Below are 19,203 nucleotides of genomic sequence, written 5' to 3' on the forward strand. Positions count from 1 at the left end.
TCAAAAGCATAAAAGCACATTTGGTTCAAAATGAATCACGACAGCAATTAAGTTAACAACATTTGGATAAGAGCCGAGGAAACAATAATTTTCCTTTTAACCCTGCCCCTCCTCAAAATACGTGCTCTTATTTAGACAAATATTGGTGCCCTTGCACTTCCCCTCAATTAAAAGTTCAAAATTTGCTGTTTACTGTATTGTGTCGTGAGAATATTAAATTGATTGTTAACATGACCAAACCACAAAATCTCATTCCAGAAGATGTTTACTGACCGTCCACTTTAGCATGATTTGAGTATCGCTGACAGCCTCTGTGTATGCAATGTGAGGTCCAGTTATTGGACGGTTGGAAAAGCGATTGGGGAACCCAGCCACCTGATAAGGACGAGATGCTGAACTCCGAAAACTCTCACCATAATGGTTGATGGCAATGACCCTAAATTTGTATGTTGAACCTTTGAGGGAAAACAAAAACAAACAAACAACAACAACAAAAAACATAACTAAGAAAAGCTATAATAAGACAACTAAAGGCAGAATAGTCAAAATATGGCAATTGTGCTTAAGTACCTATCTATAATAAAGTATCTAAAGCCTGTATGGTAAAGAGATTTCAACCCAATTGACAATCTCAATCAACGGGGAGTGGCTGCTCCATGCATGGTGTTCAAGATCCCAAGACCATCTTAGGAGTCACCAAGAAAGAGGGCTGCAAAAGATTAATGACATCTCAGGGAAGAAGCAGGTAGAGAACAGGAAAGAGGACATTTGCTCTTTTCACCATCCTGTTCTAAGTCATACCCATCAATAGCAGTATGAGTTGAACTATCTGTCCCCAAAACTAGGTTCTTTTCACTTTAAAAGAAACAACTGAAGCACGGTTTAATACGGTGAATACACTCATAAAGAGGCGCTGTGTGGATGGCTGCAGATGTCACTCTGGTTTCACTGCTAACAGGGTAAGAGGGAGCAGATTTAACTACTGTAGAAGGAATTATTTGAATTAGATACTAAGAACTTAAAAAAATGTTGAGGATTGTGAATTTCTGAAAATCTGAACCAAAAGAATAAATTAAAATCCTAAAACAAGTTTCCTGATAGCTCAAAAATAATTACTAAGCTTCTGAAAACAGTGTTTTCAATCTACGGAATGTTTCTTAGCTTCACTCACATTTAAAACTGATGCTTCTCCCAACTCCACCTACATGATCCTATGCTACGCATGTTGCTTGTTTTGACAGCCACAGGCATTTGCTACTAACGTACATTTAAAAGTCCAGAAGAAAATTGCCATGAAACCTAAACGAATGAAAGTACAGAAAGTTTATTTATGCTTTTTGTCTTTTATGGTTTAATTTCTCTCATATAGCCTCAAGATTCTTGTGGGGAGGGGAGGGTTCCTCTGCTGAAACAAAACTTAAAGAACAAACGTGTGTTCATCATTGACTCATGTCCATAACACTAAGCACTGAGTATTACAACTGTGCTGAAATGCAGCATCAGATCAAATAATTTTTGTCAAATAACAAGCAATTTTCCTCTTATTCAGTCACAGCAAAACACACCCACACATAAGATGTACATCACAGTATTTCTAACTGTAAATAAACAGAAATAATCTAAAGCCCGGAAATAAAGAATAGCTAAGTGGATTGTGGTATATTTATTTATATGAAAGGTCAATCTCTACTGAAAGTTGAGTTTGTGAAGAATTTTTAATGACTGGAAAACATATATGATAAAATATGGGGAACATGGGATAATGAAACAATATTTACAGCATGGTCCTGCGGTGGCTCACGCCTATAATCCCAGCACTTTGGGAGGCTGAGGCAGGCAGATCACCTGAGGTCAGGAGGTTGAGACCAGCCTGACTAGCATGGTGAAACCCCATCTCTACTAAAAAATACAAAAATTAGCTGGGCGTAGTGGCAGGTGCCTGTAATCCCAGCTACTCAGGAGGCTGAGGCAGGAGAATCGCTTGAACACGGGAGGCGGAGGTTGCAGTGAGCCGAGATCGCACCATTGCACTCCAGCCTGGCGACAGAGGGAGACTCCATCTCAAAAAACAAACAAACAACAAAAAAAAACAACGAGAGAGAGAAAAATGGCTAAGAAAAAATACAACGAAATATAAACAATGATTATCTCTGAATGGGTGGATTTTAGGTGACTTATTCTCTTCTTTATATTTTCTTTATTTTCACATTTTTATACAATAAGCGTGAATACTTCAACAATTAGAAAAAAATATAAGACTACTAAAAATATGCATCTGCCAGGTGCTATGGCTCACGCCTGTGATCCTGGCACTTTAGTAGGAGACTGAGGGCGGCAAATTGCATGAGCCCAGGAGTTCAAGACCAGCCTGGGCAACATGGCAAAACCCTGTCTGTACAAAAAAACACAAAAATTAGCCAGGCACGGTGGTGAGTGCCTGTAGTCTCAGCTACTTGGGAGGCTGAGGTAAGCCATGATTATGCCACTGCACTCCAGCCTGGGTCAACAGAGTGAGACCCTGTCTCAAAATATATAAATATATGTATCTAAAGTTCACACCAATGGTAAAAGGAAATGTTTGAATATTACTACCTGGTTCTAAACTACGAACTTCCACTGAAAGTTTGGAAGGAGGGATGTCTTCAGCTGCCACCAGCCAACTGCTGGTCCTCATTCGTTTATATTCGACTTTGAAGGCAGTGATTGGAGAACCTCCATTTGCCCGAGGAATCCAAGTGACATAGACTGACGTCTCTGATGCAGTGGAGATGGTAGGCCGATCTGGTGCCTCTGGAACTAAACACGGAAACGTTCATTTCAATAACCCACCATGTCAGAGACAAGAATAACATAGATAAATTAAAGGGATAAGTCCCAAACTTCGTGTTATTAAAGGTTCTTCACCAAACTTTTTGCCAGAGTTTATAACATTTACAGCAGTCTTCCTGTCCTCTGTGAAAAGCTAATGGGAATACAGGAAATAAAGAGAAAGTAAAATAATCTATAAATTTGATAATTAGCTCTGAAAAACTGAAAGCTAACAAGTATGATCATTTTGACCATGCTATTCAGATTCATGGCTAAAATAATATGTAAGTATTATTTGGTGCTTCAAGTTTGATTGTCGTTAAAATTTATAATAAATTTTCATAATTACGTGTTATCTTATTTAAATGTTTTCCTTCATCTATCCAAGCTACACAAAATGCACTCAGCAATCTACTAATTCTTATTTACTATTCCATATTATCTTAATACACCTCAAGGCTATAGGAAGGTTACTCCAAAATGCAGACTATAAGTGGCAAATAGAGATAAAATCTGACTGATAAAATCAATACTGTTAATAAAGGGGAGACAGAACGCTGCTCAGGATGAATACGGGAAGACAGGATATGTCGTTAAATAAAAGTGCTAGCAGAAAACATGATCCATGTGAACATGTAGAAAAGGGGGTCAGGGAGCTAGGGTCTAGCAGTTTTCAGTTAGCACTGCCAAGGAAAGTGGATGCTCTAACACACAAGGTAGATGGTCTAGACTCTGCAGGAGGTGAAAACATGAGGAGTAAGCTCATCAGCCATTGAAACCATGTATCTAACTCTTCTTGATGACCAAGTGATATGGCTTGGACACTTATTCCCTCCAAATCTCATGTTGAAAAGTGATCCCCAATGTTGGAGGTGGGGCCTGGTGGGAGGTGTCTGTGTTGTGGGGGTGGTTCCCTCATGATGGCCTGGTGCCCTCCGCATGGTAGTAAGCGAGTTCTCGCTCTGTTGATTCACACGAGAGCCGGTGATTTAAAAGCATGTGGCGTCACTCTTGCTTCCTTTCCCACCCTGTGATGTGCCTGCTCTCTCGCTTCATCTCCCACCATGACTGTAACCTGAGGCCTCACCAGAAGCCAGTGATGCTGGTGCCATGCATGCATAGCCTTCAGAACCGTGAGCCAAGTAAACCTCTTTTCTTTATAAATTACCCAGCCCCAGGTATTCCTTTATAGCAACACAAACAGACTAACACAACAAGCAATCTTGTGGTTGTAACTGGCTTTCCACTTGGTTCCTACAAGGAAAGAATGCTGACAGAAATAATCTGGTCTGTATGACAGTGACATTGCAAACTTGTAATTGCCATTCTGGTTTGCCTTGATCGTCTGTGAACTGTATAGACACGAGCCGGTTTTTGAGAGACCAGTGATCTTTTGGCATGCTGACAATCAAGTTTCTAGAGCTGGAATGTGGAGGGCCAACTCTGGGCCATGGTGACACTAGTTACTTTGAGAAAGCCACTAGGGAGCCCCATCTCTAACCTATGCCATGCTCCTCAACTGAGCAGCACCTTTCCACCTCAACATGTCTTCAACCCACCATACAAATACATAAGAAAGAAGAAAATAAAGTTGAATGTGGTATTTGTATGGAGAAAACTGTAGCATTTAAAAAAAAACAAATTGCTTAAGGGATAAAAGAGGAATATATTCAAAGCAGGCAATGCTGAGTGATACTTACTGTATTCCTTTCAAGTTAGAAAGCAATGAAAACAGAATGAATAGTATGGTTAGTGACTCTTTTTTAATACTAGAAAAACCATACAACTTCCTTATGTTGACTCGTCTGAAATCAAAACTCTCCAAACACCACAGATCAAATAGGAAAAAGAAAGTTATTGGAGAAGATGTCTCCACAGAAAATAATATCTTCAATATCTAAAAGAAATAGCATGTGACTGTTAACAAGGTATAAAAGACAGACAGCACTTGGAGTTAGAAACGGACTTGGAGAGCAAGCAGTTCCTCCAATTTCCGGATGATCTGAGGCATCGTGCATAACTTCCTCATGTGTCAGTTTCCTAATCTGTAAAACAGACGTGGAAATCTGTTCCTCATTAGGTTGTTATGAATATTAAATAAATCTTTTCTTGCGGTTATCTCTTCTTGGACAACTCCAAACTCATGATTTCCAAAACTGAATCCATAATCTTCACCTAAAAACTCTTATTACTTATCTTGGTAAATGGTCTTCTGGCACCCACACCCAATCTATCATCTTTCTCCTTCTCATTCAGGGTGGATTCCAGTCCCTAATCTCTCATACAGGTCTTCCCCCTCCTCCATCCACACTGTCACTCCCCTTATTTCTCTAGCCTTTTCTTTTGCTATTCCTCCCTTCTCCTTCTCTAAAATCCTTTAGGGTTCATTATAGCTTTCAAGGAAAGATTCAACTTTGAAGCGTATCACACAAGGCACCTACCTGCCTGCCCACTATAGCATCATTCCCCACAGTAACCAGTCACACTAAAAAAAATCTCTAACCTCTCAATCTCTAAACAAAATAGAATGTCAGCCACTTGTCGAGCTGTCTTTGCTAGAAACTCTTTTCCTGTTTCATCTGTCTGTATCGTCCTTGTCCTTTGAAGCTTAGCTTACGATGCAGAGAAGCCTCTCTTATCTACTCACCCTTGTCTACATTGAGTGACTGACTTAGATATTTCTCGTGAACCCATAACACCAAGGGTATGATCTCGAGCATAAGCAATCAAAATTGTTATTAGTTTGTCTACATTATCCACATATTGTTATGGGTTTAGCTATCTATATCATCCACTATACTGTAATTTAAAAAAAAAAAATTGAAACAGGATCTCACTCTGTCACCCAGACTGAAGTGCAGCGGAACAATCATAGCTCACTGCAGCCTCAAATTCCTGGGATCAAGCGATCTGCCTGCCTCAGCCTCCTGAGTAGCTAGGACTACGGGTGCACCCCACCACACATGGCTACTTTTTAAATTTTTTGTAGAGATCAGGTCTCACTATGTTGCCCCAGCAGTTCTCAAACTCCTGGACTCAGGCGATCCTTCTGTCTCAGCCTCCCAAAGCACTAGCATTACAGGCATGAGCCACTGTGCACCACCATGCTAGGCTCATATTGTAAACTTCTTAAAGGCAAGGATTATTTTATCTTTGCTGTTCCAGCATTTCATACAGTATCTGCCAGAGAATGTGTAAAATAAATGGTAAGGTTTTTGTTTTTCAGACATTACTTTTATTCACATGAAATTAATACTCATATACGTAATCTGCTTAAGGCAGCTGAAACGTGCCTCAGAGATAAGAGCACTCAAGTAAAAGAGATTCATGATACTGAAGATACAGAGGTGCCCCGGAGGGAGTTCAAAGTGTTATAACCTGCTTTTGTCTGACATCCATTCATGGAAAACTGTAAAAATATGGAAGAGAAGTCTGAAAATTCTTAGAGCTTAGCAATGAAATTTTAAGTCTTCCCTAGTTGTCCTGACATTTTAGGACAATCACAAAAAGCACACCTGGCTATAAGTGTAGAGCTCATATAAGTATGAAATTTAAATACTAAAAAAGTCTTTTGAAAATTATACAGCTAAGACCTTTAAAAACCGTAAGATTAACTAGATATAGCAAAAAAAAAAAAAAAAGTGAATGTAACATGTAATCCTTCAGTAAAATAACTTACCACAGGTACCACTATACATTTTGATGCGTCACACACATGAACAGTGAGATTTTCAGAGTTCAAAATATAAATTTCCTTCTCGTACCAGAAAACTCCTTTCTTTTTTTTTTTTTTTTTTCTGAGACCAGGTCTCACTCTGTTATCCAGGCTGGTGTGCAGTGGTGCGATCTCAGCTCACTGCAACAGCTTCCTCCCAGGCTCAAGCGATCCTCCCACCTTGGCCTCCGGAGTAGCTGGGACTACAGGTGTGTGCCACCAAACCCGGCTAATTTTTTTGAATTTTTAGTAGAGACAGGGTCTCCCCCTATGTTGCCCAGGCTAGTCTCAAACTCCTAGTCTCAAGTGATCTGCCCACTCAGCCTCCCACAATGCCTAGCCACAAAACTCCTTTCTTGAGTTCTAAAAACTTAGGCCGGGCGCGGTGGTTCATGCTTGTAATCCCAGCACTTTGGGAGGCCAAGGTGGGCAGATCACGAGGTCAGGAGATCGAGACCACGGTGAAACCCTGTCTCTACTAAAAATACAAAAAATTAGCCGGGCATGGTGGCGGGCGCCTGTAGTCCCAGCTACTGGGAGAGGCTGAGGCAGGAGAATGGCGTGAACCTGGGAGGCGGAGCTTGCAGTGAGCCGAGATCGGGCCACTGCACTCCAGCCTGGGTGACAGAGCAAGACTCCGTCTCAAAAAAAAACAAAAAAAAAACTTAGTACCAGAATATTTTGAGTCAAAGTTAATAAAGTTAAGTACTAATCATGACACTGAGATGCCAAAGTTTAAATATAGGACATTAAAATGGTTGAAATAGAACCTAAAAGACCTGTATGGTAAGACATGAAAATAAACAAACACCCTATTCCACCCCACCTCCCCAAATCTGAAGCAGCTCAGTTACATTTGTAAAGAAACAATAAAATATTCTTCTTTTTACCTCCACTGTGCCTAGAGGAATCTGTAAGTACCACTCCAAAATTGTTGTTTGCAGCCTCTGAAACAATAGGATACTTAGGGATGCCCACGGGTGGAGAGGATGCCTGGGTGTTTTTTGATGATGCTGTTTTTTCTAGAAAGGTAAATCAACATATACAGTAACATAAGCTTACATGTATGTAAAGTGGGAAAAAAAAGAGTACTGTGAAACTTACCTGGTATGTGGTTATAAATTTATGAATTTATCTGCCACAGCATCTAAATGTAAGACCTACTTCATAAATACTTAGCTGATCTGAGGAACTGACCAAAAATTACTTTGTCTTTTTCTAGTATCTTTAAAGTAAAGCTAAAATATGTCTTCCTTCATGTTAACTTTACAAATGCAAAAAAAAAAAGGTGAAAAAGCCAAATGACTAAGTGTTCAAACTATTAGTCCATTTTTCATTTTACTGTATATATTTCTTAATTCTAAGCCATAAAACTCACCATTAAAGAGCTTCTGCTAAGTTTTCTAAGGAAAAGTGTCACATCCTTTTAATATTTCAAGAGGCAAAAAGTGAAACTGAGTGATTTGTTAAAACCTGAAATGCACGATTACTCAGTATTTATAGGTCAGACTCCATGAACACCTAATGACTGATTATGAAAATTAACTCAAGATACATTTAAAATAGAAAGTACTCATTATTTTTCTGGCCAGACTTAGTAATTAGATGAAAGGGTCTTTTTCAAAAGCCACTAGTTGGTTTCTTCTCAATCTTCATACCTCCTTTTCGTTACAGTGCCATACTAAAATACTCTTCCATCCAGTTCCCTTCCCTACCCACCAAAGTCTCTTTGTTCATTTACAGCCAAGCCACGATGACATCTTTTTTTATCAAGCCTTCTCTCACAAGCTGCCCTGCAGAAAGAATATCCTTCCTTTGTGCTTCCCCAGCACTGTCCTTGGAAATCTCCTGTGGTACTTGGCATATTCTGGTCTCTTTGCCTACAATCCTACCCACCTCCACTCTATCCAGACTCCAGCCAGCTCGAATGCTCCAGCTCTTCTCAGCTCACTCAGAGGTAAAGTCAAAGTCCTCCCAAGGTGGATGGTGTGCTGTGTGATGTGGACACCCCGTTGTTCCCTGGCATCTCTCCCCTACAGCCTCCTCACCCACGTTGCTCCCATCACAGCAGCCCCCTTGTGCTCCTAGTGAACACCATGCACACCCAGCCTTGGGCCCTGGCACTTGCTATCTCTGCTGGGAATGTTCTTTCTCTAGAGAGACACATGGCTTTCTGCTTCCCCTCCTTCGTGTCTCTGCTCTGATGTCGACTGCTCGTTGGGGACTTTTCTGGCTGCCTGCTTAAACTGTTAACAACTCCTACCCCATATACTTCCTGTATCCACCCCCTAACTTATATCTCTGTTAACACCTTCTAATGTACTTATAACTTACGTATAAGTCTCTCTCAACTAGAATGGAAGCTCTGTGAGGCCATAAGTTTTGTCTATTTTGCCTCTTGCCTGACATGTAAAAGGCATTCAATAAATACTAGCTGAACTGAATACGGTCTTGTAGTTGGTATTAAGTTACACATCTTAGCTTTCTTATCAAAGTGTAAGCTCTGTCGGGATGGATCTCATCTTGACCATCTTCATTTTCCCTATATCATCTATCCTCATTGCCTTGTATAACATAAGCTTTCAAAAACATCTGTGGAATATTCTATAGAATAGGACAATACAACCACGTAAATGTGACCCCAAAATGGAAGGGGGAGGCTATAATAGGGTCGTTTAGTGAATTTATATATAGGAATTTCTACTATCCAAAAGAATTCTGGTTGGACACAGTGGCTCACGCCTATAATCCCAGCACTTTGGGAGGCTGAGGTGGGCGGATCACGAGGTCAGGAGATCGAGACCATCCTGGCTAACACTGTGAAACCCCGTCTCTACTAAAAATATGAAAAATTAGCTGGGCATGGTGGCACACGCCTGTAGTCACAGCTACTTGGGAGGCTGAGGCCGGAGAACTGCTTGAACCTAGGAGGCGGAGGTTGCAGTGAGCCGAGATTGTGCTACTGCACTCCAGCCTGTGTGACAGAGCAAGACTCCATCTCAAACAAACAAACAAAAAAAAGAATTCTTACTAATAAATTGACATCAGGGCAGCCAGCTCATTCCTCCAAAGGAAGCCCTCACTTCTTCACTTACCTTTGCTGGTTCGGAAGGTAAGCATGGCAGGTTGGCCTTCACCTGCTGCACTTCTTGCTACCATCAAGACTTCATAAAGACTAGATGGCTCCAGCTCAGCTAAATGGAGCTCATTTTCACTTCCTGGGACTCGAACCGTGTGCCAGCTTCCCACCATGCCAACCCCATCGTCCAGCTGCCCAAGAGAAAACACACCAGAAAAGCAGGAGATGGAGGATAGGAAATCTTTCAGTCACATTTGATCAAAACTAGGATTCATTTAATTCTAGAAGAGTTTTAAGAAGTAATACACCATGGTAAGTAACTTCTTCATATTAAGAAATACAAGATCTGTTGCAAGAACGCTGCAATTCTCACTGTAGAAAAACTCCTGGCTCTGCATCTGACCACTAATGTGTGGCCTCAAGCAAGTTACTGCCCTCCCAGACTCTGTTTCCCTTACTTGTTATGGAAACAAAATCTTCTTTCTTCCTGGGCTAACGAAGAATAAAATAAGTATAAAATAATAGGTATCATTGGTAATTATATAATATACATAGTAGATATATGGTAAATTAAGATGATATTATATTATGTTATATGTATATGAATTATATAATTATGTATTATATATTTCCAGCATTCTTGCTTCATGTCTTGATGCTGTTCAATATGTGTTACAGGAAATAAAAAGATCTAATCAGTTGTTTCTTGATTAATGGAACCAAGAAACAATATTGCATGGAGGTTTTAGGGTAGATGAGATTACTAGCAAAACTTCTTCATCTAGAATCATTCATTAGGTTAGAAACAGTACACAAACTTTAAAATATCATCATATTAAAATATCATCATGTTGTTTTTCCTAGTCATTAAAAACATTACCATTCAACAATGTATACTAAAATTTCTTGAACAAAGAAAATTATTTTAAATATGGAATGCATCCCTCCCATGTCATTCGTTTACTGGTCTCACTAAACAGAGAGGAGCTTTTCCATTCTGCTCCAATACAAGCCCATGGGGAAAATAATATTTGAAGAGTTAACTGAGAGAGGCCCAAGGTTTACCACCAAAAATGACCAAACAATGTGTGACTTTAATACAATCAAAAAGGCAACTTGAAGCTGGGCACAGTGGCTCATGCCTGTAATCCCGGCACTTTGGGAGGATTAGGTGGTGGATCACTTGAGGTCAGGAGTTCAAGACCAGTCTGGCTAACTTGGCAAAACCCCATCTCTACTAAAAATACAAAAAAATTAGCCAGATGTGGTAGTGCATGCCTGCAATCCCAGCTACTTGGGAGGCTAAGGCATGAGAATTGCTGGAACTCAGGAGGCAGCAGTTGCAGTGAGACGAGATCACACCACCGCACTCTAGCCTGAGTAACAGAGCAAAACCCTGTCTCAAAAAAAACAACCTTGAAATGCAAACAATTGGCATAAATTATGCCAGAGACTCTGTTCAAATAGTTGTTTTTAATAAGAAACTGCTTTATTTGCTACATAAATGGTATTCTACTACCTTAGAGAGGGAAGAATTTGTGTTTTAAAAGTGGTTATAGAGCTTTATGTTGAAGGGTTAAAATGGTTGATTAAACATGTAAAGACATCATTGGGTTCCTAGAATTCCAGTTTGGGGGGAAATTATACTTCATTCTCCGTGCTTTCCTAGGATTGGTAAATCCAGCATGATTGGGATCTCTCTGACAAACTCATCAGTCTGGAACACTCTTATTCTGTTTCCTGCCATTCTACAAATGGAAAAGGCAACAGTATGTGTGATACAAAGAATGTTCAGGTGTGAGCAGAGAAAGATGATAAACGATAAGACATTACCTTTCGATACTTCACAAAGTAAGCATTGATGGGCAGCCCGCCATCCTTGCCTGCCTTCCACACCAGGTTGTACGTGTCTGGTGTGTGGGTCTGTGGGGGGCTCAGTATGATGGGGGCGTCGGGAACAGAGATGCCGCTGGCGTTTTTCTCTGGTGCTGATTCCACTGCACTGGGATGGACCTTCCCCGGCAATGAGCTCAGTAACCCAGTTTCTGAACCATCTCTCTTATTTCTTTCATCATTCTGAGCGGCATCAGGAAGTGTGACTGTCTCTGCTTTTGTGTTTGTTTCAAAAGGAACTGCAGGGAGAGAGGAGAGAGCTTGAAGATACTCCTCATTGCAGTGTCTTCTACCCAGTTTGTGATGTGACTGCCCTCACTTTTGTTGTTAGCACAATTTAAGCCCTGGAAGTTAAAACGGATAACATTGCCATTTATAATTCATGGAAACATTTAACCTCTAGTTCCAATCTTTTCTCATGGTAGAGCAAATAAATTGCTTGAAAAACCAATTATATGATGCAATAGTGTAGCAATTAAATGTTCTTATTTTTTCCTTGTTCTCTAAGAGTATTCTTTTTAGTAATAATCATTTGCTAGTTTAACCTCAGAAGATTTCAAGTTGGCTAGGCATGGTGGCTCAACCTGTAATCCCAGCACTTTGGGAGGCTGAGGCGGGGGGATAGCTTGAGCCCAACAGTTCGAGACCAGCCTGGGCAACATGGTGAAACCCCATCTCTACAAAAAACACCGAAATTACCCAGGCGTGGTGGCACACACCTGTAGTCCCAGCTACTTGGGAGGCTGAGGTGGGAGGATCACCTGAGCCTGGGAAAGTTGAGGCTGCAGTGAGCCATGATCGTGCCACTGCACTCCAGCCTGGGCAACAGGCCAACTAACTACTACCCGAGGGGATCCTGCAACTACACCTGACTCAAAAAAATTTTAAAAAGATGAAACAAGCAGGCAGCCTTAACACTTACTACTAACAGCATACAGAATATACAGAGGAAGATAAAAACAATTTGCACTGAAAAAATAAATAGGTTGCATACAGTCAAAGATAATTACTGAGCACATATTATGTGCCAAGCATTGTACTAGCTATCTTATAAACATAATCTCATTTAATTCTCCAAACATTCTTAGGTAGATGGTAATACTCCCATGTTACAGATAAAGAAATTAAGGTTCAGAGAGACTAAGTGAAGGCTGCCAGAAGAATGTTAATGGTACTGCTGTGAAAAAAAAGAACAATTTACGAAAACAAATATATTGCCAGCGCAATAAAACCTAAGGAGTGACAGCTTGGTTTCTCGAAAGTGCTATTAATACTAGCAATGGAAAATTCTATTTTTCACTCCTTTTGTGGAGGAAGAGTGCAGAGGAAACAACGTACATTTATTTCCAAAATGAAGTCAGATTCCTGGTAAAAGATGGGTGTGTTTTTAGAAGGGCTGGACTGTAGTAGAGAACCAGCAGAAAACAGGACTAACAGTGTAAGGTTAGGTCTCTGTTGGTTTAAAAGAGAGAAAGGGTGTCCCAGAAGCATCCTCCATCACAGAAAACAAGAAGCTAGTAAGGAAATAATGTAGAAGAAAACTAATTAAGTTCACTGAGACAACTTCAAAATATTGCTCCTGGAACAGCAGTGTTTATCTAGTGAGTCAGACTGCGGACTGATGTTCAGGGTGTGATCCGGTGCCTGCTAATGCAGACAGACGGACTCAGCAAGTGGAGGTAATTAACTGTGGCTTGAGGTAGTGGAGAAGGACCTTTTTATCATTAGAAATTTAGTGGATCCTCCGGGCAGTTTTCCACTGGGAAGTGGGATCTGGCTGTGAAAGAGTTTAAATGCCACATGCCTCATACAGAAGCATGAGAAAAACGTTACGCTGCAGCTTCTCCGCTGTCTGAGTATCAAAATTCCCTTTCTGTAAGACTTAAGATGCAATAAGACCTCTCCAGAATTTTTATTAAAAGGGGGATTCAATTAACTTTCTTCTTCTGTTTCAGTGACATAATCTGGGCACTTGGGAGACACACTCAATACAACTGAAAAGACCTTACCAGTACTTCCCCAGTGTTTTTGCATGTATTATCTCAACTTATCTTCAGACTCTATGAAATGGGTAGAACAGGCATCTAGCATCTTTTAAGGTGGAATGTTTTTTGAATTGGAAAAGAGATTGATGCAACTATGACAATGTAAATAAATTTAATGACTCTAAGTGGAAACTAATTAAACAGGGAGGGAGTACAACCATATCTGTCAAAGATGCTCCCACTGTGACCACTGCTGCCAGCAACTCACAACCCAAACCATTTAGGAAACCCACGCCAACTCCCATGATAGTTTTAAAGAGTACCACACACTCTACAAATATTTGTACATCCAGGACCTCAAAAACCCAAGGTCTCTGGAAAAAACAAAAGGCTGGGGAGAGAGCTCTCTCTTTCTCTAACCTAGCTTGCTCTCCCCTTTACAGTACAGTAGTCAAAGTAAATGACTTGTCAGGATGCTAGAATCTCACAAGGCTCAGATTCCTATGCAAAGAAGTGAGTTGTTATATATTGTTTTCAGTTTTAATAAACTCAGTTGGATCTTAATAATTATGCTAGAACATTTAAAAAAGACAATGTAGGACCTCTTTGGTAGAATATAGCTGATGGGGTTACCATACATAAAAGTAGTATTTATCAAGACATAAAATCCTGGAGCACATGGGAATCTTAAAGATCTTCGAAAGTTAGTTCACATAACTTCAAAGGGCTTCCGATTTATCATATTTAAGGTGAGGAAGTTAGACAAAATATCTAGTTCCATCAGCCATAACTATGACATATGTATCTCTACACCTTGCATTCACATAATCCCTTCAGCTAAGTTCTACCCAAGGAGCTCCTGCAACTACACCTGTCACGCAGCTAACAATTTTGAGCAGAGCCACTCTTATTTTTGCCTAGAGGAATAGAAATATAAACACACACACATATTCATTTATAGGTGCAAATTTATGTAACACTGAACTACTTTCTTCATTTAAGGATTCTTAAGGTTTCTAAAATCACTAACTATTTCTTCCTTCCCTTAACACTGCCACAGGAGATCACTATAATTTAATAATAGACAGTAATAATCATAACTTTATACTTAGTACCATTGGAAGGCTTTCTATTGCCAGACACCATTCTAAGCACTATGCATTAACTCCTTGGATTCTCACATCAACCCCATGAGTGGGGCACCTTCACTATACCTGTTACACAGACGAGGAAACAGAACAGAGAAGTGTAGTGATTTGCCCTCGGGTTACAAAGCTGCTAAGTGGCAGAGCCAGGATTCTGACACAGCCCACGTGCTTAGCCTCCACATCTCCCCCACCTGTAACATGCACAAGAGGATAAGGGGAAGTCCCTGGTCTCCACCACTTCTCCTCCGCCTCCAGCTTCATTCAGAGCCAGGGCGTCCTTGTTTGCACGTGAAGGGAGATCGTATGTGCACATATGAACTCTTTTTTATTTCAACCATCACTCCTTTGCCAAGGACCTCCTGTTGGCCACTGCTCTGGCTAAGGGTGCCAACACACTGGTCGTGTGGTCCAGACTGTGGCAGATGGGCCAGGGAAGAGGAACTGTGGGGACCAGACTGTGAACTCACTAAAGCAGGAAATGCTGGAGCCCCAGACCTGTCTAGAAGGAGGAACGTGGGCTCTGAGCTCAGCATAAGCACTGATCCTTGACCCTATGGGCTCTATGGCCTGTGGGACCACGGCCCCAGGCAGAAGAGGGCCAAGCTAAGCCCCTTAAAGCAGAGGCCAGGGTCAGAGACCTCAGTTACCCAAGACTAAAGGCAGTACTGCCTTTGATGTTGGGCCTCTCACAAGACAAATTAAGGTGACAATCTATACCCAACTGACTAGTTGTTGGGGAAAGCTGCTCTAAGTGCCTACTGATGGAAGGTCTGAATTTGAATTAAGTCAAGTTTGAGTCCATTTCCATGAATATTAATAGTCTATATACCAGTACATCAAAAATCATATATAGTTTTTAAGTCATCATCACATAAAATCAGTACAATATGAAGAATTATTATTATACATCCCATTAGAAAATAACTTTAGATAAGACACAGGGAATATATACATACAGGTATTACTTAGTAGTACCACAACTCCACATTCTCAGTGAAGGCCAGTCTTTCAGACCCCATACTGGGGTTATCAAGGGCATAAAAAATGTCTGCAATATCATTTTTGGTGGCTTAGAAAACCAAAAGCATTAATCTCAAAGACAGGTTATATTCTAGGCCTGCTCCCAAATGAGAGCTTTCTATATTGCAACTACAATCTTAACAAACACATCAGAAACACAGACCAAAATTCATGTGATTCACGTAAAGCGAAATACCAAGAAATGCAGTTCTACATTTCACTGTCATCAGGAAAAAATAGAGAGAGATTGCCGGATTCATTAAAATAACATATTTCAAATCACTTTATCTTCTATTATAAAAGGAAATTATTCAACTAAAAATAAATAATAATGGCAACTCACCAACCATGAGAGATGCTTCTGCCTGGGTGGTACCATGTTCATTTGTAGCTTCGCAGATGTATTTCCCCGCATGTTCCTGACTCACAGCCTGAATATGGAGAGAGCTTGCACCAGCTTGGGACATGACAAAGTACACAGGCTCCAGGTTCAAGCCTTCAGGTCTTGATAACTGTGATTTTCGGGATTTCGATCTCAGGACTTGAGATGGATGGCTGGTTATCAATCCATGGCTGTCATACCAACGAATGACCGGAACCGGCAGCCCACTGGCGTTGCAGGACAGAGTGACAAAGTCTCCGTCTGCCACCTTTGCACTTACTGGTGCCGTAATTATAACTGGCTTGAATCCACTGTCTATTAAAAAAGTAATTCACATATGAAAAATAAAGAACACTGTAGTATCTATGATGCAAAACAATTTCATCCTATCATGTAAATGTGGCAGTAATGATTAAAACCAAGATAGCAACCTCCTTGTTAGTTCTTTTCTCAACTTTCACCAAGTAAAACTGTCAATAAATGGTAGAGTTGTTTCATAGCTATGGGCTCCTAAACATTTCCTACGTAAATTTCCTGTCCTTCGGAAAGAAAGGAATATATATAAAGAAATCTTCGGAGAGTTTTCTGAAGGTACACTACACATATTTGACCACTGCAAATATACAACATACGAGGTTGAAACCTCAGACCTTAACAGGAAAAATGTGTAAGTAAGTATAAAAGTAGATAATTTTCCTTCAAGAAAATGGTCAATTTTGTGGGGCAGGGTGGGAAGGGAGGCAGGAATCTGATTATAAAAAGCTTGGGAGAAAAAAAACCTGTTCTGAATAAAAGTTGATACTGATGATACCTGTATTTTTTTTCCCATAGGCATGAACAGCATTTTCGTTTCTAAATTAAAGTGGCACCAAATCTTTCCTTTTGGTCCTGGTATTCTCTGGAGGTATTTTTGAGAGAGCTTACAATGGAATATTGATCAAAGTAAATGACATCTTCTCTAGCATGTCTGTCTTTTTCTCCAGTCCTCCTTCCTATGTCTGGAAAAAACCAACCCACAACTGATACCAGATTTCTGGATTTTTGCCAAGCTACTGAGTGTAAAATGCTATCCCACTGGTCAGAACATGCATTTTCCTGAGGACTAATGAGGCTGAACATCTTTGCATGTGATTATGTGACATTATTAATTTTCCTCCTCTGTGAAATGCCTTTGTCAGTTTTTCTATTGGGTCATGAATCTTTTCTGTAGTGATTCGGAGTTCTCTGTATATACTAGATTCTGTTCTTTTGTTTAGGTATGTATGTGACTAGTATCTCCTTCCTAATGTACTGCTTTTCTTTTCAGCTTTTAACAGTATCTATTAGGAAGATGTTTTCATTTCAATGTGGTCATCTTTTAAAATGAGCCTTTTAAAATGTCTTATTAAAAAGCTTTACCCACAGATCATACATTCTTCAATGTTTTCTTGAAAACTTTTTTCATCTCACCTTTCATATTTAGATCTTTAATCCACTGAGAATGTATCTTTTACACAACGTGAGTAAGACACTGAGTTTCACTTTTACCTCCATGTTGGTAACAACGATCCCACATCAAAATGCGAAATGGGTCTCCTCCCTGCTGATCTGCAATGCCAGCTCAGTCAAGCCCTCACATGCAAATGTCTTTTTGAAAGTCTCTATCTTGCTCCAAGAGTCTATCTATTTCTGTACCAATATAATATTTTCTTAATTACTACAGATATTTTAGATGTTTAAGGCAAGTCTCCCATGTTCTTTTTCTCCTTCCTTTAGAGTGTCTTTGCCATTCTTGGGCCTTGGGTTATCCATATAAATTTTAGAATCAGTTTGTCAAGGTCCTTAAAATATTATGAGGGGATTTTAATTAGAATTGCATAAATCCACAGAAAATTTTTAGAAAGACCAGATAACTAAATAATACTGAATACAATACATAATATTGAGGAACTGACACATCTTCCTATATAACTGGCTGTGCTTTACTGCTGTGATATAAAAAAGGTGGTTTTTAAATTATATTTTGTCTGTTGCTAGTATACAGAAAGGCAACTGATTTTTTTAAAGAGATGTAGTCTCGCTCTGTCGCCCAGGCTGCAGTGCAGAGGTGCGATCTCAGCTCACTGCAACCTCCACCTCCCAGGTTGTAGAAATTCTCCTGCCTCAGCCTCCTGAGTAGCTGGGACTACAGGTTCACGTGGCCATGCCTGGCTAATTTTTTTTTGTATTTTAGTAGAGACGGGGTTTCACCATGTTGCCCAGGCTGGTCTCAAACTCCTGAGCTCAGGCAATCCACCCACCTCGATCTCCCAAAGTGCTAGGATTACAGGCGTGAGCCACCGCACCTGGCCAAGGCAACTGATTTTTGTTCACTGGTCTTCATCCACCCACCTTGCTAAATGTTATTATTTATCATAATAGGTCATAATAGGACATACAACAGCCATCATAATGGCCAGCAAACTATTTGGGATAGTCCATGTTGACAATCATATCTGGCTGTAAATTAACAACGATCTGGGTTCTTTCCTTTTTTTTCATGTCTTTCTGTGCTGGTTAGGATCTCTAGTATAATGATGGCCAGAAGAGATTTTCAAAGGAAGTGCTTCTTATATTTCACCATTAAATGCAATGTTTCCTGTAAGTCCTTGTTAGACACTCTTTATTAAGAAAGTTCAACTCTATTTCTACTTTTCTAAGTGTCTAACATGGATACCTAATTACGTCCAATGTTTTTCCATCTCTAGTGAGATAATCATATTGTTTTTCTCCTTTATTCAGTAAATAGGGTGAATGACACTCTACATTTTCAAGTGGATTCCTGGGATAACTGTTTGGAAATGACATATTTTCTTTTTTACACTGTCCTGGCTTGCTAATATATTATTTAGGATTTTTACACCTATGTTCATAAATGAGATTGGCCTTTGATTTTCCTTTCTTGCACCATCTTATTGTGGTTCTGGAATCAAGACTGGAGAGTTTCCATCTTTTCCTCATCTCTGGAACAGTTTGTATAATATGTGAAATGGTCTATCACTTCAAAGTTTGGTAGAACCTCCATAAAATCATCTGGCCCCTTATTTTCTTTGTGAGAAGAGTTTTAACTCCTAATTCAACTTCTTTCATAGGTGTAGGACTATTCAAGCTTATTTCTTTTCAGTCAGCATTGCTAAGTTACATTTTTTCCTCAG

General features: G+C 40.0%; 1 protein-coding gene across 5 annotated transcripts in view; it reads right to left on the reverse strand.

The window, feature by feature from the left end:
* CDON (cell adhesion associated, oncogene regulated) overlaps positions 1–19,203 on the reverse strand; it is a 107,340-nt gene that overhangs the window by 38,113 nt on the left and 50,024 nt on the right. For all 5 annotated transcript variants that reach the window (XM_032167849.2, XM_032167847.2, XM_058446292.1 and 2 more), the window contains 6 exons: positions 15,992–16,345; positions 11,436–11,734; positions 9,619–9,793; positions 7,414–7,545; positions 2,593–2,796; positions 274–455 (listed from right to left, as the gene is read on the reverse strand). In XM_032167849.2, the coding sequence (XP_032023740.1) occupies positions 274–455; positions 2,593–2,796; positions 7,414–7,545; positions 9,619–9,793; positions 11,436–11,734; positions 15,992–16,345 (1,346 nt within the window). The remainder of the gene's footprint in view (positions 1–273; positions 456–2,592; positions 2,797–7,413; positions 7,546–9,618; positions 9,794–11,435; positions 11,735–15,991; positions 16,346–19,203) is intronic.

Source organism: Hylobates moloch, unplaced genomic scaffold (genome assembly GCF_009828535.3).
Source record: "Hylobates moloch isolate HMO894 unplaced genomic scaffold, HMol_V3 SCAFFOLD_11, whole genome shotgun sequence".
NCBI lineage: Eukaryota > Metazoa > Chordata > Mammalia > Primates > Hylobatidae > Hylobates > Hylobates moloch.